This window comes from Pyrgilauda ruficollis, unplaced genomic scaffold, assembly GCF_017590135.1.
Source record: "Pyrgilauda ruficollis isolate IOZ18807 unplaced genomic scaffold, ASM1759013v1 scaffold47, whole genome shotgun sequence".
Lineage (NCBI taxonomy): Eukaryota > Metazoa > Chordata > Aves > Passeriformes > Passeridae > Pyrgilauda > Pyrgilauda ruficollis.
In genome coordinates this window covers 4,520,654-4,545,810 of record NW_024526266.1, presented here as the reverse complement: position 1 = coordinate 4,545,810, position 25,157 = coordinate 4,520,654, and the positions used below count along the sequence as shown (strand labels likewise).

At 52.3% G+C, this 25,157-nt stretch overlaps 3 protein-coding genes across 11 annotated transcripts in view; 1 reads left to right on the top strand and 2 right to left on the bottom strand.

Annotated features, from left to right (window-relative positions):
- Nucleotides 1–688: 688 nt before the first annotated feature.
- On the bottom strand, nt 689–11,499 carry VAMP4 (vesicle associated membrane protein 4). The gene is made up of 7 exons (XM_041479120.1): nt 11,248–11,499; nt 9,986–10,032; nt 9,646–9,684; nt 3,199–3,299; nt 2,617–2,696; nt 2,382–2,433; nt 689–1,373 (listed from the first exon to the last, which is right to left on the bottom strand). Exons 1-7 carry the CDS (start codon nt 11,311–11,313, stop codon nt 1,345–1,347), a joined length of 414 nt encoding a protein of 137 aa, XP_041335054.1. The 5' UTR covers nt 11,314–11,499; the 3' UTR covers nt 689–1,344.
- Nucleotides 11,500–11,579: 80 nt separating this feature from the next.
- MYOC (myocilin) lies at nt 11,580–14,614 on the top strand. The gene is made up of 3 exons (XM_041479104.1): nt 11,580–12,325; nt 12,728–12,847; nt 12,934–14,614. The coding sequence occupies exons 1-3, from the start codon at nt 11,824–11,826 to the stop codon at nt 13,716–13,718; spliced, it is 1,407 nt and encodes a 468-aa protein (XP_041335038.1). The 5' UTR covers nt 11,580–11,823; the 3' UTR covers nt 13,719–14,614.
- A 3,062-nt stretch (nt 14,615–17,676) lies between these two features.
- The window catches only part of PRRC2C (proline rich coiled-coil 2C), a 68,928-nt gene continuing 61,447 nt past the window's right edge, over nt 17,677–25,157 (bottom strand). For all 9 annotated transcript variants that reach the window (XM_041479092.1, XM_041479096.1, XM_041479095.1 and 6 more), the window contains 3 exons: nt 24,177–24,280; nt 22,825–22,951; nt 17,677–19,517 (listed from right to left, as the gene is read on the bottom strand). In XM_041479092.1, coding sequence (XP_041335026.1) covers nt 19,251–19,517; nt 22,825–22,951; nt 24,177–24,280 — 498 coding nt within the window. In that variant the 3' untranslated portion in view covers nt 17,677–19,250. The remainder of the gene's footprint in view (nt 19,518–22,824; nt 22,952–24,176; nt 24,281–25,157) is intronic.

Sequence of the window (25,157 nt, the reverse complement as noted above, 5' to 3'; positions counted from 1 at the left end):
CTCTGCATGGGGCAGCACTCAGGTGGAAACTCTACAAGGTCCTGGGGGCAGGGTCAGAGGAGGAAGCTGGGACATGGCACTGGAAATTCTCTGGGGCACCATTTCCCCTCTCCAGAACAATTTCAAACACGTGCCTAGCAGGACAATGCAGCTCTCATCAGAGAAGCCCAAAAAGAGAACCAGAAGAGCTTGGGTCAGCTGAAGTGCCAGGCTCAGGGCTGGAAAGGAGAAGGCTCCCAAAAATAAAGGGCTGACAGAAATGCCACCAGCACTTGAGACCAAGGCTGGAAACAGCCAAAACACCACAGTCCCACCCATGGATAGAGGAGCTCAGTTCCTGTTCATTCCAGCACAGGGGTCCCCAGAGCCCCCCAGTGCCCATGTCTGGGAATAATCCCCACCCCACTGGATCACAAGGAAGTAAAACTGGCTGCCATTCAGGACCACGACCACCACATCATGGTGAAGGGCTCTGAATATAAACTGGGCTTCTTCACTGTGGATGCATGTCAGGAGAATTGTTCTCCAGCTGTGTCTTTATATAATCGTGCTGCTTGCTGGGTTTTAAACACATTTCTTACTTTTGGTTAAGAACACACAGAAACAGGGACTCCCAGCCTCAGAGAGCCCTGACTGTCCTCCAAAACTTTATGAAGACGTGCAAAAACTCCACATGTACAGTCAAAAATAGGTTTACTGGAATGTCTTTAGTCACAGCTGTAAGCAGCAATACTGAAAACACCGAGCTTGTGCATTCCCATGGCAGGACCAGAAAGTCTTCTGGATTGTAAAACCTAATTTCACTTTTTCTCTTCTCTTTTTTTTTTTTTTTTGAACAAGAGAAAAACAACACCCTTGCAGTTGTCCTCAAAAGAATCAGTTCCTTATAATGCATATTTCCCTTCAGACATTTATCCCCTCCTTTTCTCTGATTCAAAGACAGAGGCCCCTCTGCCTTCCACAACAGGCAGCAGGGAGCTGCTCAAACCATATTATTAATTATTATTATTATTATTATTATTAATATTACAACTCAACCATATATACAGATAGACCATAGGGGCAAGTAGCCAGCTCCACACCAGAGACCCAGAATTCCACAAAACAGGCAGTTTGGGATCTGAATCTTGTGTTATAAAAAAAGTCTGACAGCAGGACAGGTACTTGACTGGAAAAGGGTTGTTTGGTAGTTCTTCAAACACTCCCTTAGAGCTGGCTGCTTGCCACCACCTCCTGCTCCCAGGAGAGAAAACAACTTCCAGGCTATGTACAGATATCTCACTTAAATTACACAGCAGGTTGGTTATCCCAGAGGCAGCTCCACCGAAGCCTCCAGCTGCCCTGTCAGGAACGGTACTTCAGGACTATGGGCACTGCAAAACACAAAGAAAGCAGCTCTCAGCACACACCTGTCCCTGCCAGGGAGTCCCCCCATTTCTGCAGTGACAAACCCCAGCAGCTGCGAGCAGAAGTGTGTTCCCAGCTCCCAGCTAAAGCAATCTGCTGTCTGCACACATGCTAGACAACATATCCTGCTACCTTCATCTCCTTCCAGCTTCCCAAAACTAAACCAGATGGGATTTTCCATCAGTCTCTCTCTCAACCCTGCTGCCAGCTTTGCCTCTCCCACCGCAGGCTGTGTGTTAGAAGGACAACAGGACACAAGGGCTTTGCTGAAGGAACAAGGACAGATACAGAGCTGCCTCTGGACACTTCAGTGGGAGGAAAACCCTCCAGACCCAGTGGCACACAAGAGCTGCACTGCCATGCTGAACTGCCTGGATCCCTGGAGCATGTCATTGTGAGGCAGAGGGATCAATTATTCCTGCCTGGAAGAAACATGCTCTGGTCATTCTGAGCTGTTTGGTAGGAAAAGCAGTGACACCCCTGCTTAGGGGAGCTCCAGGAAAGGCAGAGAGCACAGGAAGGGACCAATGGCAAAGCCACAACAGCTACTCAAAGGAAATCAGGCAGCACATAAACTTTGGGGAAGAGCATTTGTACACAGCAGGCTCATTGCAAGGTGGCTGATACATGTAGAGGTGTTTCTGGCAGACATTGCTCTAGCCTGAAACTTTTCCATGTACTCCCACCCGCCTTGGGATCAGTCAGTGCCAAGCCTGGGTCAGTACAAGGTTGGCAGGGCACTGCTGGCTTTCTCTGGTCACAGTCAGCAGGACTTGGAGCCTGCTCCTCTGTGTGGAACAGGAGCACAGAATGCTCTGCAGGCACCCCTTATGGTGACTTAAGGCAGAGTGGAGCCCATGGGGTGGCTCAGGTGCTGTCCCTCAGGGACAACAGCACCACGGTGTCTCTCCCAGCATGGAGTGCCACCAAGATGTCCATGCCAGACATGGCTGGGCTGATGTGGAGCTACTCACCAATGATGACGAGCAGGAGAATGAGCACCACCATCGCTATGATCGCCTTCATCTGCAAGGGGAGCACACAGGCACCTTACACAGGGAGCCTGGGGCAGCTGCTTCGACCTGACAGGAGGCCTTTGCTCCCAGCATGCTTTCAGCTGGGAAGCAGAGCTGCTCCACCTTCTCCCAGGGGCAGGCAGGTCACCACCCTTCCACAACCCCAGCCCTGCCCATTCACCTTCTTGCTCACCTTACAGTCTCGCCACCACATCTGTCTCCGGAGATGCTTGGCTCTTTTGCTAAAAGCTGCTGCATTGTCTGATAAACTGTCTATTAAAGGAAAGAAAAGAGTCAGTTCAGTGGTGCACACACTGTCACAGCACCCATTCACCTCTTCTAACTCCACTAAGTTCTATGCAGTAAAAGACCCAACCACAGCATGATTCACCAAAGCCAGAGCACAGTGATGTCCTTCACCAGAGCACACACAAGTCCCACTGGGCTCCCTCTGTACTGGCTGCTCTCTGAGGACAGGAACGTGCTCTGCAAGCCAGTGGACACTGCCAGAAGACAGACCAATGTACCTTTGCTTGAAGGACCAACTAGATCCCAGCACCCAGACACCTCCAAACTAATGCCTCTGCACAGGGCAGCAGGTAAAGTTGGAGAGAGAGTCAGCAGAAAGTCAGATCTGCAGCTCAAGGCTGAGCATCACCACTCTCAGGAAGGACAGAAGCCCAGGACTGACATGAGGTGCTTTCAGAACTGAAGCAGATTAACCCAGCCCAGCAGCCAGGGAAGCAGGCCAGCAGAGCTGAGTTTGACATCACACCTGATTTATCCTGCAGGTCATCCAGCCGCTCGCCCCTTTCGATCACCTTGGTGATGTTCTCCTGCATGACATCGATGACTTCGTCCACCTGGTTCTGGACACTGGGGTGGAGCAAAGGCAGCATGAGAGGCAGAAGTGAGCACCAGAGCTGCCCAGCCTGGTGGGATCTGAGAGCTCACCCACAAAAATGAAAGGGCACAACAGTGGAAAGAAGGAGGTGGAAGGGGTGCAGAGAAAGTCAGAGGCATGGCATGGTATGGCGTGCATCTCTGGCAATCCCAGAAAGTGCAAGGGAACACAAGGGGCTCAGAGAGAGCACTTGGAAGTCAGCAGAAGTGGGACACCCTCTCTAACACCTTTAACAGAAATGCAGTATGAAAAGGAACTAATTGCTGTTGGTGGGCACCTCTGCTACAGAAGAGCTCACAAAGGGGAAAGAAGAAGTATAAAAACCATACCTTATCTTTCTACATTTCACAGAACTCCACATCACACCTTTGCTCAATAACTTGGGGTGAAATCAAATCAGTTCCCTCCTCCAGGAACTGAGTTACTAAATTAAACCCACTCTGCCAGGGGCATCAGGAGGATAGCAAATAAATGGCTGATATGAACTAAACCAAGTTATAATTCATCTTCTCCTAGGTTATGCAACTCTGTGGGTAGCCTTCAGTGAACAGCAGCCTAAATCACACCCGTAGGGTTATTAAAAATGCATTTATTCACTCCAGAAAAAAAATACACTGGCAAGAGAGAAAAATTTTCCTGGTGGAAAAGTACTGCTCCATTCTGGTTTGTATTTTTGAGCTAATACACATTTGTTTTTCTGGAGATAGAAATGAGGATTTTCTTGAGGCCCGGGGCATAATACATTGTTTGAGACATGCCGTTCCCAGGAAGGCAACAGCAACAGCAGGATCTTGGAGGCAACAAAACAGAAATAGCTCCAGAGAGAAACAGTGTATCCTCCCCCAAGGCCCACCAAACTGGAGCCAACACAGACTGAAGGCCAGTCAATGGGGCACTGCAGAACCAGAAACAGGGCTCTGTCCTCACCACCATGCCTCTAATTAATTAATTATCTAGAGACATAGGTTCACACTGACCTGTTTCTCCTACCAGCTACACGCCTCTCACCAAGCAGACACTTGTGCTGATGAGGAGCAGCTGCAACCAGCAATAGTGGTCACAATACTTGCTCACATTTACTTACTGTTCCAAATACAGCTGAGAATAGTCATTAAAAGGCATTTTCCTCCCCAGAAAACTCTGAGAAGAGTTCTACATCTCTAAATATGAAGGGGTTTCCCATCTTAGCCTTTCAGGTTGAGGTCCTCAGCACCACTGCACTGTGGCTTCCAGAGCTAGAAGAGCCAAGCAGCTCCTCTGAAATTTCTGAGTCAACAGCTGTGATAAGGCACATGCTGGACTCCAGCAGCACATGTAAAAATTTGCTTTATTTAGGACAGCATAAGAAAGGAACCTGCCTTCTCTGCTACATCACACAGTCTGTGGGAGCAGCATCTCTCTGAACCCACCTACACCATGTGGTGGCAGCTCCCGCCTTCTACACTGCCAGGAGTTCCTTATCTGGAGGGGAAGGGCACAGACAATCCCCAAAGACCTCTCAGCAGGAGCTGCCCTGTGCCCAGGAGCCTGCTCTGATCCCCTGTTTGTTTTACAAAGCCCGAGGTGAGTGGCAGAGCTGTTGGCAAAGCTCGGAAGGTGGCACTGAGGATGCAGACAGGAAACACAGGGCAGTGCCCTGGGGAGCCAAGTGTCCACCCCACACAGGACACACAGCCCCATGGCCCATCCCTGGGCACTGGTGACAAGCAGGCACGTTCTGCAAGGGGCTTTCCTTACCTTGGCACAACAAGTCCCAGCTTGGAGCTGCCAGCAATGCAGCTACAGCTTGGGGCGAGAGGAAAAGCACCAACATCTGCTACCCCAGATGAGCCAACTTGGCAAAACCTCTAAGCCTCAAACATGGGCTTCACACGCAGAAGTCTACAGTTACAGTATGTAAATGTTTCTAAAATCATTTTCTGGCTTGAAAATAGAGAGATTTCCTCCCACAACAGATTTGTCACCAAGTTATCCTGGTACAACTAACAAGTGGGAGCACACAAGGTTACAGAGTATGTAGCAACTTGCACAGCAATGCAACACCACCCGTATCCCTGCCAGTGCAGGTCAGAGCCCTGAGGGGGGCTGCTGCAGTCCTGGGGCACCCCAAAGTGCTGGAGGCAAAACAGGCTGGTAACTTCAAGCTGCTGTGGTGGTTAACAGCATTTGGGGGACAGCTATGGAGCACAAACCCTTACTGCCCAAGCTGCTTCTCAGCATCCTGTCTCTTCTCACTTGAGCTGCTGGCAAAATGCTAAGGGGCCTTGTTACCTGCCCAAACCCCGGGCAAGCTGTCAGCTGTCCCCAAGAGAACAAAACATTTCACAGATGAAGAACTGAGGCACAAAGAAATCAAGGCTTATAAACTTCCACAAATGCTGAGGTGCTGACTCCTATGGAACACATATGCATTTGGGTAGCACAGCTGGCCATCTGGGGGAAAAAAACAACAAAACAGGAATGAAGAGGCCAAGCCAGGGAAATTCAGACCTCCACACAGCACCTTAACCAGACCTTTCTTTCTGCTCTCTGCCACCCTTCACTGCTGCCTCTCCAGGAGGGGGCTGAAAAATGCTCAGCCTATGTAGTAGCCCAGTAACTGCAGAACAAATTCAAAAATTCCCAGTAGTCTGGCATGCTTGAGGTAGGAAACTCAAGTCACATCAAGAAGAAAATATTTTCTTGTTTTATTTGGCAAGAGGGAATGAGTCCTCTAATACAAAGTGTATTTCCTGTTGGGGAGCTACGGGCTTTTGACACATACACTTCATGTGCTTTACTCCTGCCAGATTTCCAAGAGAAATAAAGTGGAATAAATACCTGCCAGGAAAGGGAGCAAGACAAAAACATGAACTATGTCTCCCACGACCTTCTTTCTTACTAATTACTGCAAGTCTGATGCTTTTAACAAGGACAGCAAGTGTACACCATCAAAGCAATGAGATCCAGTGGCACTCAGCTTGCTTTAGACTCCTCTCTTCTTGTGCTCTGCTGTTCCAGAGTGGGAGAAATAAGTCTTTCCATTGTGGCCACCCCGGGTTAGGTACTGAAAACCTGCCTGGGCTGGTCAGGGTGCTAGGCTAACAACAGTGCTGCATTCTCCAGACACTGTAAACAGCCTGTGCACACACCAGGGGTGTGCTGCCCAAGCTGCTTCTTGTCTCCAAGCTGGGGTTTGCAGCCAGCATGACACTCCAGTTTTCCACCCCAGTGATATTAACAGTGTGTATTTTGGTGCACATTCCACCCAAACACCCCTGGTTGTGGCAGCCACCCAGGGAAGAGGGAACAGGAGGAAGAGCCAAGGCAGATGGAGGGTACAGAGACAGGAGGCTGCACAGCACTCCCCAGCTCTCTGCAGAGAGCCCTGCTGCTCCCAACAACGGGGTAACAGTGCTGACCCCGCCACAAGGCCGTGGATTGAACGTGCTGCTTAGTCCCAGTTGGGAGGAAAACAGCAGTCTATGCCTCCCTGAGGCCTTTCAGTCACTGAAAGGAATTATATCCAACAATGATACCTGTCAACCTGGTCTTGGTATCACCTTCAGATGAAAGCCTGGACTGTGGTTGGGGTTCACTGCACAACCTGCAATGAGCCCTGGGAAGATGCAGTCAGCTCTTGCCTCAAGAGTTCAAACCATTCCCCAAACCCTCCCCCTGCTCAGGGCCTGCAGCCAGCCAGAGCCACTGGGGCTGGCAATGCTGATCCCCCAGAGCTGCACCATGGGGGATTCAGAGATCAAGAGGCTCCTGGGGAGCCTCAGCAGCAGCATGAACAAGAACCCAATGGCACAGTTCCCTGAAAGCACAAACATCAGCAGTAAAGTGAGTCAAGCAGTGCAGAAAAGGGGCTGATTTTAGCAGAATTTTTGAAAAGATGGTCTGTGACGAGAAGCTCCTTTTCCAAAATAAAGAAATCCAGCTGGAAGATGAACATCCCAGCTTCCCTTGAAAAGACTCTCATGCACACATTCAGCACTTCTTCCAAAGCCTCAAAGCAAAGGCAGAGAAAGGAGAACAGCTCTCCCTTACCTGTTCTTTGTGCCTTTGGGGAAAAGGATAAAAGCCCTTTAAAAGCTGTGTTTCAGCTCCAGCCCACCCTGGGCATGGGAGGCCTCAAAGGGACCCCATGTGGCCTCTCAAGTACCAGAGCAGAGTCCACCCCAACCAAGCAGCCTCCAGACACATCAGGACAAAGCTCAGCTTGAAGGGGACTGACACTTTCTCCTGTCACTGTTGCTGACTGTCACTCACCTCCTTCCCCTACAAGGTTTGCAGTGCTCCCCACCAATGAGCCAGCCTTGAGGGTCTCTGCTGCCAAACTCCACCCTGACCCAATCCATCCCCCTTTCCTGCCAAGGACAACTAGGAAAACTTTCCAGTCTTGCCCCTCACGTTTAATATGTTCCACACCTTTGCTCCCATAATCCCATCACTTTTTCCTCTGCCCAATCCTCCACCCGGTTTTCTTTTACGCCCATCTTCACACCTCGTTCCTCCAGCCCCACAATTCCATGGCCTCTCCAGATTTGCCCAGCTATGCCTTAGCTCTCCAAATGCTCAATTTCCTCCTTAAAATGTGTTTTCCTTACAGTTTTTCAGCAGCAACCTAACCCTTTATTTGTTGAAACAAAGAAAACTGAGTCACTGTGAGACCAGGCACATTGATCCCTACAGCATAAGGGCTGAACTGATCAGAAACTTCACAGTGATCTCCATGACAAGAAGTGATGACTGCATGGCGTAAGTGCTTATTAAACAAAGCAATCAATGCTGATGAGAGCAGAAAATAAATTCTGCTTAGTAACAGATGCTCTAGATGCTCCATAGGTGTAGCCCCTTGATAGCCCAAGGGAATTATTCCATGCCACATCCACTGTATCCAGGCAATCCGTGGCAATGGGCAAGCCTTGTGTGTGGGCCATTAGTCACATCACACCTATGGACCCACCAGCTCCTGGCTAAATGCTCCTTTCACTTTACTTCCTTTTCATAGGTGCCCTGTCCTCCTCTACCTAGGCCACTGCTCCCTTCTGCCAGGCTGAGACAGGCAAGAGAAGAGCTCCTGTTTTCTCCCACCAGCAGGGAACACAGCAGACACTGTAGGTGCTGCCCAGCAGAGGAGGCTGAAGGGATGGACACTACCCCATCTCTACCTCTCTGTGGAGGTGAGACCCCCTCATACACCCAGTTCTCAGCCTTCTCATTCCCTCCAGATCATGCCCTAGGAGGGAAGCTCCATCCACACTGGCTTACTCCAAAGAGCAGTTCCTCTCTACCAGCAGCATCTTCACACTCTGGGAGGAACAGAGATGCCCTGAAAACTCGGGGTGCAGCACCTGCCCTCTGCCTCTTATGCAGCACAAGTGCCCTTCACCCAAGACAACAAGCACAGCCTAATGCTGCTGGTGGCAATGAGTCATCCCAGAGCTGTGCTGGCTTCTTCCTGGCATGGAAAAAATCCCTAACCAAGAGCCACACACAGGCTGCAAGCAATGAACAGCCTGAACAATGCCCAGGCAGCAGTCCCCACACAGATCTCTGTCCTGGCTCCACAGACATCAGCAAAGGAACAGGGCAACACAGTCCAGAGGTCTGTGAGTAACCCCACATTTCTGATTAAGTACCACCACCACATCCTTCACAGGAAAAACTGGAGCCCTGAACAAGCTTCATCCAGGAAATGACTCCATGGGAGAAGGATCCAGAGTGAGCACTCCTTCCTTCTTGCCCCACTCCTCCTCCAGCTGTAATGGTTTCCTGTTTTCCAGCAGCTTTGACCCCAGTGAGTCACTGCTCATCTCCAGATCACCTATATCAGGTTTTTATCTGGAGAAGAGGATGCCAGAGCACCAGCTGCTGCCCAAACCCCATGGTCCTGGTGTGTTCCTGACCACTTACTTTCTTGAAACGTTAAGGAGCATGTTACAGGATGAGGTAAAAAAAGCCTCAAAAATCAAAAAATGATGCTAGGAAAGGTTAAAATTCAGGGTTAATGCTGTAGAGAAAGAGCCTCACAAAAGCATGGAACAGGTCACCACCAGAACACAGCCAGGGCTTCAGAAACTCCAGTAAGCTACTATGATATAATGGTATCCCTTTACCTCTCTGAACACACAATTTCTTGACAGGCTGTATCAAAGTTAAGATTTCCTTTAGCTGTGGACACATGGGGTAGGATAGGTCAGTTAGAAGAACACAGGCATAAGGAATGTTCATATGATGAGCTACACAGAAATACTCTGACAAGACAGCAGCAGGAGCTCCAAGTGACAAAATAAATTATTATCCCTGTGACACTAAGCAACAACAACTTACTGCCTGATCTTGTCATTCCTGGGTCCAAATGGCTTCCTCCTGCAGGCAGAAAAGAGCAATCAGGACAGAAGGTACAATGAAAACATGTTTTTAAACCAGACCCAAAAGATGTGAGGAGAGAACCAACGCCTTGTGCACAGAGAATTGTTTTCATACCTCCCATCAGTCCCTCCCACGTCTTAGGATCCATGGGACATCTCACTCTTACAAAAGGTCATGCCTATTAATTCATGCTCAAGGCCAAGGCTCTGGAAGCACATCCCAAAGGAATCAAAGGTTTTCATTCCCAAGCCCCCAGTCTCAGAGCTGCAGGCAGGTATGACACTGCATTCCAACTCACAAGAAAAAGTCTTCCTCTTCATCTGAGTCTTCCTCCAGCAGGTTCCTCTGCAAACACACAAAAACCATTCCATTAATAAGCAACCACCATTTCACACCCACATTTCCAGCTCTTAGGATGTAATCAGCATCCTCTGCTCAAGGGACAATCCCCAGCCCTGCACCTGAAATCATCAGATCACCCACAGACACCCTGGGCTGTTCCATCCACACGGGAAATCAGATTCACTCGATTTGGAGGATGAAGTTTCTCCACCATCTGATGGCAGCAGGTGTAAGAGGGATGACCACAAGGGAACCTTGGGCTGGAGGGCAGAGCAGTCTGGCAGCTCCTCTGTTTCACCCCAAAGGGCTCCCCAGGACTCCCCTTTGCTGATCCACTACACTGCAGGAGAGGATCCAAAAGCTGATTTTTAAGGGGAACCCCACAATCCCACAGAAGCCTGCATGTTCCAGACAAAACCATTTCTGCTTAGGGTCAAAAACAATCAGGAGGGGGAGGTAACACACTAAAGCTGTGGGCCCAGGGACCCAGCAGATGGTCCTTGGGGACAGTTGCTGCTTTCCCATGTGTAGATCTGGGCTCCCACCTGGCCTGGTGCTCTGATGGTGCAGCTCACCTACATTTCCATCCTGTCACACTTGCTCAATCAACCCAAGCAAACCTACAACACCGTGCAATAGTTCCAGCCGCTGCTTCCCTCCAGGGAGGAGCAGCCTGCTCGTGGCAGCACGTCTGGCTGGCAGCTGTCGGGAGCTGCAGCAGCGTTTCCGACCACAGCCTAAAGCGAGCTTTAGCACAGCCTGACCCCAGCAGGTTAAATCCACTTCATCCAAACCAGGCAACTGCCGGGACCTGTACTCAAAGCCTGGAAATGAAGGGACCGTGGTGACAGGAGAACAAATCAGCTGTAATGGACAGGGTGACTTCACTCAGCTCCTTCAGCCAACGTGGGCAGCAGAGCCAGGCCGCGTCCCTGCCAGGCTCTGCGGAAGGGCAGGAGGCTGGAGCACACCGGCATCCCCTGGCCATGGATGCGGCACGAAGGAGCCGCAACAGGTTCCCGAAAGAGCCGTACCGAGGCTGCTGTGCCACACACGGAGCGGGGCTGGCGCTCGGACAGCCCTCACCGCCCGAACGGCGCTGTCAGCGCCCCGGGCCGCTGGGCCCCGCGGCTGAGGGCTGCGGCGGCACAGACCCGGCCAAGGCCCCCCTACCGTGGGCACCGAGCCCGCGCCCAGCCCCGCAGGACAGGCACTCACCCGCTCGCTCTTCACCGAGCCCGTCACCTCGTCGTCGTTCAGGTGCCGCTTGAATTTGGGAGGCATGGCCGGTCTGTGCCGCGGGTCTGTGCCCGGGGGGAGAAGCCTGGAGGGGAGAGCGGGAAGCGCCGGGCAGGCCCAGGACGGGACCCGCCGCCCCCGCGCTCAGCGGGCCGGGCCGGGCCGGGCCGGCGGGAAATGGCCGGTGCCGGAGAGTCCTGTCACATCCACCGCCCCGCCCGCCGCGCCGAGCGCCGAGCTACCGATGGCGGGCGGGGACACGACCGGGAAAGGGGGCGGGGCCGTCCTGAGGCGGGGCGGGGCCGGGGCCGGCGGGTTCCGTTCAGGCTCCGGCCCCGAGCGGCCCCCGTGGGGTTCGGCCCCGGGCCCGCCCGCCCCGGCGTCACCCCTGGCGCACGGCCTCGGCCAGCGGCCCCGGGGAGGCGGCGGGGCAGTGCCGGTGTCCCCGCAGGCATCTGGGAGGTTCGGCTCGCCCGCCCCCCGCCGCCCCGACCCTCTTGCTCTATAAATGCGGGCGCCGGTGGCCGGCGCGCTCAGAGGGGCGGCGCCGGGGCCATGCTGGGGGTCTGGCTGCTGCTTTGGGGTTCCGTGGCCCTGGGTGGCCGGGCGGACACCGCCTTCCTCCGCCGCGCCCATGACAGCTCCGGGCACTGCACCTACTCCTTCACGGTCGCCAGCCCCGTGGAGGCCGCCTGCCCCGAGGCTGCCGGCGGCGTGCCCGAGCTGCGCGCCGAGCTGGCCGCCCTCGCCGCCCGCCTGAGTCGGCTGGAGAGCCGGGAGCGAGGAGCGGCGGGCTCGGGGCCGCGGGGAGCCGAGTCGGGGGGCGCACGGGACCCGCAGCAAGTGGCCGCGGCCTCCCGCCTGGAGGCTGCGTACGGCGAGCTGCTGCGGGCCAAGTCCCGGCTGGAGGAGGAGAAGGGGCGGCTGGAGCGGGAGAAAGAGGAGCTGGGCAGGCGGCTGGAGAGCAGCGCCCAGGAGATCACCCGGCTGCGGGCCGCCCGCTGCCCCCCTGGCAGAGAGGGGCCCGGCCGGGACACGCTGCGCGCCCCCGCCAAGGGTAAGTGCCGGGGCCGGGACCCCTGTGCGTCCCTGCCGCCGAGTCCGTGTGCGGCCCCCGTGCTGTGCACCCACTGCTGGCCCCGCTCCTGGGGACCCTGGTGGGCTCAGCCTTGCTGGGAGGTCGCAGCCCATTGCCCCATACCTGCCTCCCCACGCCGCCTGCCCCGCAGCAGAGGGGCCATGTAGGGTACCGTGCTCATCTGGGCTCTTAGGAGTTTCCCGCATAGAGAACGGTCACGGATGTGCCCTGCTGCAGAGGGAGGGGCACCGGGCTCCTGCCCAAGGCATCGGCATTTCGGGGGGCAGCAGCCCGGCACGGAGCCCCCCAGGGCGGCAGGAGCAGGCAGGCGGTGAGGGGGCCGGCTCAGCCCCGCTCACGCTGTGCCTGACCCCGCTGCAGCGCCGCGCTGGGAGCCGCAGCCCCTGAGCTACCAGGAGCTGCAGTCGGAGAGGACCGAGGTTCCCGTGTCCCGGCTGCTGGAGGAGACGGCGCTCGGCCGCCCGGGCAAGGAGGACTCAGGTACGGGCACGCCGGGCCGGCCCCACGGCCCGCTGCTCACGAGGGGCTGGCGGTGACCGCTTGTGTCCCGTCCTGTCCCCGAGCAGGCTGCGGCCAGCTGGTGTGGGTGGGAGAGCCCGTGGTGTTCGGCCGGGCGGACTCCATCGCGGGCAAGTACGGCGTGTGGATGAAGGACCCCGAGCCCGTGCCGCCCTTCACCCGGGACAACACCTGGCGTGTGGACACCGTGGGCACCGAGGTGCGCCAGCTCTTCCAGTACGAGGAGGCCGAGCAGCTGGCCCGGGGCTACCCCGCCAAGGTGCACATCCTGCCGCGGCCCCTGGAGAGCACGGGGGCCGTCATCTACCGCGGCGGGCTCTTCTTCCAGCCCCGCCAGTCCCGCTCCGTGGTCCGCTACGACCTGCGGGGAGAGACCATCACGGCCGAGAGGGAGATCCCCGGCGCCGGCTACCACGGGCAGTACCCCTACTCCTGGGGGGGCTACACCGACATCGACCTAGCGGTGGATGAGACGGGGCTCTGGGTCATCTACAGCACTGAGAAGGCCCGGGGAGCCATCGTCCTCTCCAAGCTGGACCCCGAGACGCTGGAGATCCGTCGGACCTGGGAGACCAACATCCGCAAGCGGGGGGTGGCCAATTCCTTCCTCATCTGCGGCACCCTCTACACCGTCAGCAGCTACTCGGCGCCCAACGCCACCATCAACTTTGCCTACGACACTGCCACGGGCAGCAGCCGGGCCCTCAGCATCCCCTTCGAGAACCGCTTCCGCTACCTCAGCATGCTGGACTACAACCCTGCCGAGCGGCAGCTCTTCGCCTGGGACAGCTTCAACATGGTCACCTACCCCGTGCGCCTCTCCCGGGCGTGAGCCGAGGCTGGCGCTGCGCCGGCTCAGCCCCCGGGACCTTGGTGCGTGCCTTGGCACCCCGCTTCCCTCCCCTCTTCCCCCGGCACGGCCGGGAGCGCCGCCTCGCACAGCCTCGGGGAGCGCTGGGGGCCACAGGCTGCCCAGCCACACCGCATTGTGCTCAAGCGCAGCAGCGAGAGATGAGGCAGTGCTCCAGAGCCAGGGAAATGCCTCTCACCAGCCTCGGTGGGTTTCGGATGGGTCACAGCAGTACCCAGCCCTGAGCTGCTCCAGCACCTCCCTGAGCACCCAGCCTGGCCATCCCGAATGTGGAGCAGGGAGGGCTCAGGCATGGTGAGGGCTGGGCAAACAGGTGGTAGAAGGGCTGTGCAGGAGGACCCTGCTTTAAAATAAAGGTTTTTTCCTAGCTGTGAGCAGCGATCCCCTCTGTGGGGTCAGGGTTTGTTGTTTCCAAGCTCCAGCCCTGCAGAGCTCTCATAGAGATCCCACAAGCTCCACTGGCATCCCACACTCCCAGTGCCCAAGGGCTTCCTGGAGCTCAGCCACCTCCAAAAATCATCGACTAGGCTCAAAGGCAGCAGAAAATACAGACACACATTGCACAAGCCTTGTTTTATTGAGGAAAAAAAGCAGCCCAGAGAGCAGGGGTGAGGAGTGCTGGCAGAGCATCCTGCAGCCGGGTGGCCTCTCAGTACCCAGCCCTTCCAGCCGTGTGCTTCAGCTTTACAGCCATCCCAGGCCAGCAGCTCTCCCCACAGCAGTCCAAAACATGCTGTTTTATCTGTTCATTGTAGAAGACTTGTAGGAGGAGGCTTCTTTCTCCCTCTGGCATTCAGGGCAGCAGCAACCACATTCCCCAGGGGCTGCATAGAGTCCTGGCCCAATAAACACTGCCCAGCACCACTGCTGCTTCACACCTTGTCTTTCCAAGCCTGTTTTCCAAGGAGTGTGGTGGGCTGGTGTCCCTCTTGATGCACCTGTAGGCTGAAGGTGCTGGTGGGGGGAGCTGTAAAGCCTTGAGCAGGAAAATGCCACGTTTTGGAAGGCAGCTTCTGACAACAACACACCAGGTACTGGAGCAGTGGAAAAGGACAGAGAACACAGTGGGACACTTGTGATGATCACCTGCAGCTACAGGGATTTTCAGTGAGATGCTTCACCCCACTGCTGTTCCCTGACACTGACTGTTGTCCCAAGCGTAGCAGCACTGTATGTTTGCATATCAGTGAAGCATTTGGTTTATCCCTCATCCCCAGGCTTTATTTTGGAACAATACGAGGTGGTTGTACAAAGTGAGATGACACGTGTAAGGTATGTTTGGTAAGCTGCAGGGGGGGCAGCAGGTGGGAGCCCAGCACGAAGAGGGAGGAGGCTGAAAGACCCATTCCTGCTCCTGGGCAGGCCCAGAGTCAGGCTGGGAATCTCACCCGAGCCAGGGCCACTGGAGGTGTCCCCGTGGCCAGTGATGGCCCCAGGAGGGTCAGGAACACATCAGCCCTGTCACTGTCACACCCAGAGCTGGGGAGCCCTGGGGCCAGGGCACGATCTGGGTGAGGGAGAGCCAAGCAGGCAGCAGCAGTGCCCAGCAAACCTGCCACCAAGGGGGGGAGAAAGGCATTTCTGTCCCAGAGAAAGGCATTTCTGTCCCAGAGCGGGATGGGAGGCGAGGCTGGAGTCCACCTGCACCCCGCAGCTCCCCGGGGGGTGAGCCAAGCCCCGGGATGAAGGCAGGGTTTGTGCAGAGCCCCGGGAGCCCCAGCACCTCGCTGAGCCCAGACACCGAGGGCAGACAGCTCTGCCCCTCCCCGCGCCAGGGCCTTTCAGGCCGGGAAGTCCATCTCTTAATTGACTGAGAAAATAAAGGAGGACAAGCCAGTGTACACAGGATTTCCAGAAAGCTGGGCTGGAGCTGAACAGCGCTGAATACACTGCTTTACTTAACAGGCTTTGGGAAAACAAGCCCTCCCTGCCCACATCCCAGCAAGCCAGCCTGAGCCCAGGGGGGGTTGCTGGCTCTGGCCCCAGTCACATTTAACTCCCCTTTGGCTCTTGCCCTGGAGAAAAGTTACGACCTTTTCACAGCCTCAACATTATTAAGGGCAAAAAAAAAAAATATGAATTTCCCCAAACAAAGTTGTTGCCTAATTTCTGGGAGGTTCAGCACAATTATTTCTGATGACCAGAGTCCTAGAAAAGAGATTACAAACCAAATCCCACTCAAATTAAAAAAAAAAAGCAAGAGCTACTCCAGTGTAAATAGCCAGGAGCAAAGTTATCTGATTAAATGTCATAAAATATTCAATCAACCAGGGTCAATGACTGAAAGCTCCACCTGGCCTCAAAGGCAGGCGTGGTTTGGGGTTTTGGAGAGGCACACATCAAACCTGGGTTATTTGGAGGCACAAGATGCCCAAGCATTTACTTTAATTAAACTTCTGCAGAAATACTCCCCTTGTTCTGCTCTGAGCACAAAATAGTCCAAAGCCTGGTACATTCCCACAGCCGACTGTGGGAAATTCCTCTGACTTCCCAATGGCTTTATTACTGCAGAATTGAACATGAATCCTTTCAGCAGTGCTTACCTTAAAAATAGAACACTCTGCTGAATGAGTTCTCATTTTTGGGGTGTCCTTTTACGATGAAACAGGCTGAAGACAACCTCAAAGCAGGGAAACATCACCACAACTCAGTTACTTTTACAGCACATTTCTAGATGGAAGTGTCCACATTCACTCAGTGCCCCATGTCCACCCTCCTTTCCAAGCATTGTGCAGCTGTGCTCACACAGATCCTTGTGAAAAAGGTGATTTACCTCAAGTGTGACCTGCTCAGAGGTTCCTTCTGCCCACGGCACAAAATCCATTTGTGGATTCCAGCACCTTTGATTTACTCCATATTGCTGCAGTTTTACCCTGAACAAATCCATCCTGGGCAGGAAAGGACTCCAGCTCCTGTGGTTGCCCTAAGCTGCTGCTTCCCAACCCACCCCAGATCCGCAGTGTCACCTCTGATCAAAGGTCAGCCTGCCCAGCTCCGGGTGGTGTTGCAGAGCCAGCCCAACACTCCTGGCTGCACCCTCCCTTTCCTCAGAGGTGCAGAGCCAGCACCTTCTCCCCAGGCAGGAATTACTTGCCTGAGACCGACACCAAGTTCCTGGTGTTTGCGGGAAGCAAGTTCCCTCTGGTGGCCAGCTGAGCATGTCCCGCCTGTCCCGAGCCACAGCCCAGGGCAGGGAAGGCTCAGGCCAGGGCTCCCTGAACTCCTGCTGTCGCCTTGAGAGGCTCCCTGGAACAGAGGCTGGGCAGAGCTAAAGGAATAAAGTAGGGATTGATTAAAGGCCTTCACAGGATGCACCTTGGGCAGTACAAGCCAGGGTTACACCCAAGGTGGACCCTGGGTCATGAGTTTTCACATTTTTATAAGTTTTGTTCCATTTCCATATTGGGGTTCAGTGTCCAGTTCCAGTTCCAGGTGATGCAGTCCCACCCTCCCAGTCTGCTCTCCTCCATTCCCTGCTGTTTGCACTTTTTGGGCCTGAAGCTGCAGCGGTGTCCTTGGTTCTGGGGCTGGAAAAGGATTGGTTTGTGTGACTGAGCTGTGAGGAGAACCTGCCAACACTTTATATGAAATTCAGAGCTATAAACTAATGCAGTACAAAATATGAAAGCTAAAACCTGAGGCATCACTGTCACTCATGGGCCAATGGGACAAGCAGCATCATCCCAGCTCCCGTCTGGAACAACCCCCAGCTCCATCAGCTGGAGATGGAATTCCCAGCAAACACCCCCAGGGCTCCTGCTGGGGCAAGCGGTGGCCACGTTCTGTGAGCCCTTGGCTGGAGAAGGGCTGGGAAAGTGCCAGGATACACCAAAGGAGCTTCTGGGAGCATTTTCCTTCAGGAGCCTTTTCCTGGGAGCGCTGCTCTCCTCCCACAGCAATCACGAGAGCAGCCGGGGGCTTTATTTAGAGAATACTTTATTAGTTTCTGTAATCAAACCCATGTAAATAAGACCGTACATATTTCATACAGTGCGTTACCCCTGTACAAATGGAAAAAAATTAAGTTTAACATTTCTAGACCAATATGGCTGTTAATTTCTGTACAATGCCAACTCACACTACAAGTGGGATACTTTTTTCCAAAGTTGACATCACAGCTAGTTTCCAAAAATTCAAATTATATATATATTTATATAAAAAGATAACCAATAGCGATTCACTAGGCATCAATAGCAGCAACAGCCTTTCCAGCTTCTGCAGTCATTTGAACAAAATTATACACATTAGACTTTCAACTCTTCCTTCCAAAAAACATAAAAAAAAGAAAAAAATCCCAGAAAAAACCAGCAAATTCTGCTACTGATGTGGTACCTGGTGCTTTTTATTAGCTTTTTCAATCATTGTCTGGAAAAAAACCTCTAGAATAACATTATTAAAAACAGCTCCAGTATAGCACAGTCACTACTACATATCATAAGCAGGTACAGGATATCTTACATTCACAGAAGTATCATACAGTACTGTCCTACAGCTAGAATACTAGAGGATACAATTAAAAAGGCATTTATTTGACTTGATTCTACTTTCCAGCACACTGTGGGCAAGGAGGTGGTGCGACGCAGCTCTGATATAAAGAATGCACCTTTGAGATAAAACTCTCGTTCATCTGATAAGGTTTCTTTTATTCTCGTGGCACAGTTTAAGTGCTCGTTGCTGTGTTACAGACAGAAACCGGAAACCGTTTAGGGACCACTCGCATCATATCAAGACAGCTGGACAGGGGTGAACGGAACAAATCTGACTATTGATGCAACGAACCTTCAACTCCAGGGGAGAGCCACTGAGGGGGCAGCGGGTGGAGAGGACACAGGTGGCCAAGTAGCTTTTTCATATGGTGATCTAAATGCAGTAAATTGTCATCCAAGCAGCAGCAGCCAGCAAAGCACTGCCTTCAGAGAGAAATCCAACACTGCCAGTGTTACTCTGTGTTAGGTTAAGCCTCGCATGGCAGATAAGTGGATCCCTCTATTTATACAAGATAGAAGCTTCTTAAGTCACTAAAAACTTAACACACATTACTTGGCCCAGCACCATCTTCAGATCTGCATGTTCTCATACTCACAGGTTTATAAAAAGATAAATAGCAGCTGAAGATCAGAGCCTGAAGAAAATAAGAATTCATTGTGTCAGCTAGGAAATGCCTCCCCACTGTTGCTGCTTCTCCGTGCTGTCGCTGTGGGAAGCAGGCGGGTGCGAGCCAAACGGGGCACACACGTGTGGGACGTGCACACCCCAGAGCAGCCTTCATGCTGTTAGAGCAGATGTGAGCCCTGAGAGCCTGGGCTCAGCTGGACACAGCAGCTGGCACCACCACTGCAGCTGGCACCACCACTGCAGCTGGCTTCTACGCCCTGTGGGGCTGCTCGGAGCCCGGCAGGGAGGGCAGGCTGCTCTTCATCCTTCGGGCCACCAATTGACGCTGCTGACACCTCGCCCACCCTCCCCTCTCCCCCCTCCACGGGAACACAGCCTCTAAGATTTTGTTTCCTCGGTTTTGATTGCCTGAGGTTTGATTGGTCCAGTTCTAACAGGTTTCGGAGTGGCAGCAGGCGCAGGGGTGGCCTTCTCCTCGGCTTTGTCCTGGCAGACTCCTGGAGAGTCAGCAATTGCCTCGCTGGGTTTGCTCCCGTTCTCCTCCACTTTGGGGGCTTTGCCTCCTATGGGTTTGTTCTGCTGCTGCTGCTGCTGCTCAGAAAAGAATCTCTGGGTGGACTGAAGGACCTCTGCTCTTTGTTTTGCCTTAAGAGAGGGAGAAAGTAAGTTTACTGAAGAGAGAGCACTGGAATCGGAGTGACTTCACAAGTATTTCCCACAAGAAAGGGGAAGGACTGACCGCAGTGGCCAGATTTTCCTAGACAGGCAGTGTCCATCCTGCTGCTGCCCTGATGCCACCACGTCTGGGTGCTTGGCTCCTCAGCAGTAGTTTAACATCGTGCCTAGGCTTCCCCTGCTCTTCCTAATCCTTCCCCGAAAAAGAGGATCAGGGACAACAGTCTGAAGTATTAACAAACCTCTTCTTATGCCACTACTATTGCAGAGCTGTACAAGTACGAGCACCGCTGACGGCAGCTCGAGCTGTGGCTTCCCCTGAGCACAGGGCAGCCAGGAGCAGAGGCAGCTGTGCCTCCACCCGGGCCCGAGGGCCACTCCAGCTGTCACTGCTGCCCTGCGGAGCACAGGGCTCTCCCAGCAGCACAGTCTGAGCACCCCGTTCCCTCCCATGGCTCCAGGCACAGGCTGAGCCTGCACTGGGATGGGAATGAACCGGGCTCAGAGCTGGGCTCTGGGTGAGCTGAAGCCTGATCTGCCTCCCGCTCCGAGCAATCCCAGGCAGCACAAACTGCCTGCCTGCCTTCCCTCCTCTGAATCCTACCAGCAACCCTGACCTGCACCTGTGCAATTCCCTCTGTGACACCTCCAGTTACAGTTTTGATACTGATCAGGCACTTCAGGGCGAGCACTTGGCTTTCCTGCCCAGACTGCAGAGAGTCCATCAAGAGTTCAATCATTCAGAAGTTGAACAATAAAGCCCAGTGCAGTCAAACACCTTTTTATTTTAAATTATGAAGGAGTATCTGAACCCAAGGAACACCAGCTACAATACAGGCACTAAACCTCCCTGCACCTCTGTGAGTATTTTCTGCTTTTTTACAAGAAACGGGGCTGGGACACACACACAACAACAGGGAGACAAAACAGCAAAAGTCTGGAACAAGAGTCCTTGGCGCTCATACTCTGTAGCTGCTCCAAGTAAGTCAAGCAGCAACAGAACAGAAAACAAACCTGTGAACTCGATTGCAGGACTGCAGCAACAGCCTGATTTCACTGGAGCCAGACGGACACCTGAAACCTTTTGCCCAAATTTCAGCCATCCCCTGAGGTTAAGGCTGGATGACTTGACCACCAGTAACCAAGCATGACAGAGTAACTCTCACTGCTCTCAGCAGTGTTTGGAGGAGACTAAAGACACCAGAACTGAGTCAGTATTTGCTCTGACTGGCTACATTCAATCCACAGTCTACACTCAGGACAATGTTCAGCATCACTTGGTAAGCACCTACAGGGTGCATGAACTGGTGGCAGGAAATGGACCAACCACCTGGAATTGAAGGGTTAATCAGCCCTCCCCCAGCCGTGCATAACCAGAAAAACACTCTCCTGCTCTGACACCTCAGAGCACAGGTTCCAGGAATGGCAGCAGACAAAGGAGCCCCTAAGCACCATCTGCTCAAGCAACTGTTCTGCAGCAGACAGGCTCAGTGTCCAGCAGTGTCCCTGCAGAGATGTCCCACCCTGCAGTCCTGCCTTGCAAGAAGAGTTTGCCTCGAACTGAAGGGTCCCAAAGTGCTGTTACAAGTTAGTATGACTGTCATCACCTGCTTCTGAAATGTAGCCCCCTGTTCTGCAGAGTGCACCAGGCACTGCATTCTAGCACAGAGAATTCAAACCATGGAGAAAGACTCTCCAGAGTCCCCAAGGAGTGGGACTGGCTGGAACAGGAGAGCTGGGGGTGAAGGGACAGCTAGGAGCCAGGTGTGCAGCCTCACTGCTCATTCAAAGATAACCAGGCTCCTGACACCTCACTCTGCCTAGGACAGCAGTGGCAGCTCCACAGCTGCTGACCACGAGACCACCAGAGACAGGAACTCCCTAAAAATATTTTAGTCTAAAATTCTTATTAAAAACCACCAGGGCTTAGAGAAGGTCTGTGTTCAGCTGTTAAGAGCCTGGCTGCTGGCTTGGGGTCCAGAGGCACTTTCTGAAGCCACAACTTGCAGCCACATGCCTGCCCTGGGAGCTGTCAGACTGAACTGCTGTTCACAGCACTGCTGTTCACATACTGACCTTCACGTCTCGTTCAGCCTTCAGCGCAGCCTGGGCCTGAGTGCCTCTGGCTCCAGGTACTGATCCACAAGGACCTCTGGCCACACGTGGTAACTGAGGGTGGCTCATAAGGCCTGTGCTCATCTGAGACGGCATCTGACTATGCAGAACTACCGGCAGCCTCTGAACAGGCGCTGGGAAGGTGTTAGTAAATGGGGCTCTTACCAATGGAGGGAGCAGGTTAGGCTGAGAGAGGATCTAAGTGGGGGAAAAACGACAAAAAGAGACATTTCTCAATTAGAAAATTGCCAACTCGACTGCATGTTGGCATTATCTTAAAGGGGAAAAAGATGCTGCTCTGCTATGAAATGAATGTCAAGAGAACAGGCTTGAACTGCAAAAGCAAAAGAGCCTGCAGTGCTGCTGTGCCTGAAAGCAGCACCAACAACTTCAACCCAGCTTGTGAGCAGGGAGAAGACCCTCACAAGGCAGTGGAGCAGTCACTGGTGAAAGGCAGCCCCAGGAAGGTGAGGCGGTTTCTGCCAGTGACAATCCAGAAATCAAAGCTCAAGTCCTGCAGTCAAACACTCCAAATATTAAAAGGAAGACAGAAATATCCTACACTTTTAGAGAGGCTACATTTCCCTAGCAGCCTGGCTCCAGTCACCTGCAACAGAGATGCACCACCCTTGTAAGCTGTGCTCCCTGGAATGCCAAAGCAGATCAACCCCTCTGCCATCAGCCCTGCCTTGTATGGACTGTGTGACCTCAGAGATCCTTTCCAACCTGAACTGTTCCTTCCATAATTCAGAGCTGCAAATCTGCTTTGTCTTTACACATGTAAGATATGCACTGGGACCCTTCTGAGACACGAAGCTTCTCCCCTTCCCCAAGCACATGACCCGTTTCTGCAGGACGAGGTGCATTACAGCTGCCTGGGGAAGCCACACCACCATCTGTTCTACATCATCCACAACTTGCATTAAATTCCTCAGCGTGCACAGAACTCAAAATTAAACACCACAAAAGCAGCACTACTTCTCAGCAAGATCAGAGGGGTAATTTTTTGCTTTGATCTTGAATCAGGTTTCTTACACCATTTAATTTTAAGGATTCCATTTTGTATCTCCCCATGATAAAGCCTGAGGAGACAGAGTTGAGTCAGAGCCACCAGGTGAAAGAGAGGAACCAATCTGTTTGCAGGAAGCCACCAATCACCTACCTGTGGTGCAAATTGTGCAGGAAAGGGCTGTGTCATTCTCACAGCTGCAGCTGCTGACTGGAATTGCTTCTGGTAGACAATGCTGTTCATTTTATTGGACTGATTGTTAGGACTTGTAGAACTGGCACTAAAAGAAAGAACCCCAGTTAAAATCAACTGCTTTCGTTTCAGAGGATGTTTCTGCCCCTAGTTACAACTTAACTAGAAATTCAGCACTGGAGTGGGGAAGAACTAATCTCTGAATCTAAAAAATAAAGCGTACAACTTTTTCTATGTAGAAGCTTCTACATGCAAAAACACTCAGAACTTCAGAATTCAAAGAGAAAGCATAATCAGAAATATTCAGGCTATGAAGAGGTTCCAGGGCATGTCTGTATGAAAGAGCCCTTTCCCCCAAGCACTCATGACACAATCACTGATGTTAGATTTGTGATGTTAGCTGTAGTTTCCATCCCTACTATGTTATGCTCAGTCCTACTCCTTTGCAGTCACTCTTTGCTGTCTCATGACAAGTTCAGAGCTTGTCCCAACAGGCAGTGAACATGCAGCTGCTTCTGCTCTGACCTGCTGTCCTGTGTTTCAAAATGCACTTGAACAGATTTCAAGAATTCACTGAAAATGCTCTCCCTGTTTTATCTGGCTAAGAACGTGACCCTCCACTAAAACTTCCAAGGTGTTGAATCACCAGGAATTACATGAAGCTTGACTGATTATCTGGGGGAAGGGCAGCAAACAACCCTCAAAGAGAAAAGAGTGAACAGGAAAAGAAGAAAGAGTGAACAGCCTTTTTCAGGAAACACAGCTTGCCTTGCAGAGAGTTCTTGTGCAGAGGGTGTGGGTGATGCACTCCAGGCAAAATAAGCACAGGGGCATCAGTGGCAGGGACACCAGCTAAGCTCCACACACCCCAGTATTCTGTAAGCTTAGAGGAATCTGTTTTGTTTATTAATTTCACTTATGAGCAGCTTACAGACCTGGCAACAACACTTACTCCTCTAAGAGAGCTGTTGCCACAATTGCTGTCTAAGCCTTTAACTGTTTTTTACTTTCAACATCACAATTCAGATAAACTCTTACAGTTTTATCCCAAACTACATTTTTCCTGTCACTTCTTGTTTAGCTTCATTTACCCAAAAAAGTATTTTCCAACTTTTATTTCAGAGCCATTTCCTTCTGTTTAAGTACAGCAGATGTGATGCCCTACTGGAATGCTGCTCCTGAGCTCAGATCAAGCAGTGTCTCGTGTATCAGTGGCCCCTCACCTCATACCTCCCAGAAAAGGCTGCTCATGCATGACTAGGTACATTTTCTACCTCTGGTTTTAAGGAATTTTGAGCTTAAGGGAGATTTACCGGAAAGGACTGGAGGTTGGGGTAGTGCTCCTGCCAGTAACTGGTGGTGTTCCAGGTTTAACATCAATGCCACCTCCAAAGGCCTTCAGGTCCATTTCTGATATCTGAAAAACACAGCAATTGACATGTTAATTCTAATTAAAATAATTACATTTGCTAAGCAGCTGTTAGCTTACCTCAATGAAAAGAGGTCACTTAAATGGAGATGAAAGTCTGACTGCAGAACAGCCTCTTAAAATTAGGACAGGCCCAGCACCACAAGCACAATTTTCTGTGTACAATTTTCCTGCCCTATCTGGCACTTGCAGCAATGGTATTGGCTTTCTAACTTGTTCCTCCTGCATAATGACAGGAGGTTTGAGAGTCATTTCATCTATTTGGCCCTAAAAAAAAGAAAAAATACATGTTTTGGAGTTGAGATCTCCTTATCCAAGACTCCCCATCTCAGGTACCACATGAAAATATTTAGAAATAATCCTGAAAAACGCTGAGAAGAAGAATACCACCAAATAGTCCAGGTCTATAAAAATAAACAAACCCAAAGCACAGCAAAAATGGAGCTGTCATTCATGCAAAACAATCTCCAGACTAACTGGAGCAATGACTCTTGATTGCTATTTTGCAGATACACTCAACAGAATAAATTAGTCTTTGGAACAGTGTAATTCCACATATGGCCATGCAGCATAACAGCAACAATAAATCACTTAAAAATGAGAGGCTGATTTAAGTTGACTTTCTTTAGCAGCAACATGATGGGAATCTCAGAGCAGGGCAGGAAAGTCATCTAAGGCCAGCATCCCACTGCAGATCTTCCCTCATTTTTTGCTGAGATGAGCAATCATTTTCCAGTGACAACTGCAGCAACAAACACATTGCTGCTTGCAAAATGGGCTCCTAACAACTGTCAAGCTGAAAAGATTTGGCCAGATCTCACAAAACTGAAAAACTGCACAGTACAGAAACCACTGTACACACTGT

Coding starts and splice junctions, on each gene's coding strand:
- VAMP4 (XM_041479120.1), bottom strand. CDS start 11,313: ATGCCTCCCAAATTCAAGCGGCACCTGAACGACGACGAGGTGACGGGC. Junction 2,697..3,198: donor TGACCTGCAGGATAAATCAG/GTGTGATGTCAA, acceptor TTCCTTTAATAG/ACAGTTTATCAGACAATGCA. Junction 1,374..2,381: donor TCTCCTGCTCGTCATCATTG/GTGAGTAGCTCC, acceptor TGTGTTTTGCAG/TGCCCATAGTCCTGAAGTAC.
- MYOC (XM_041479104.1), top strand. CDS start 11,824: ATGCTGGGGGTCTGGCTGCTGCTTTGGGGTTCCGTGGCCCTGGGTGGC. Junction 12,326..12,727: donor GCTGCGCGCCCCCGCCAAGG/GTAAGTGCCGGG, acceptor ACCCCGCTGCAG/CGCCGCGCTGGGAGCCGCAG. Junction 12,848..12,933: donor CCCGGGCAAGGAGGACTCAG/GTACGGGCACGC, acceptor GTCCCCGAGCAG/GCTGCGGCCAGCTGGTGTGG.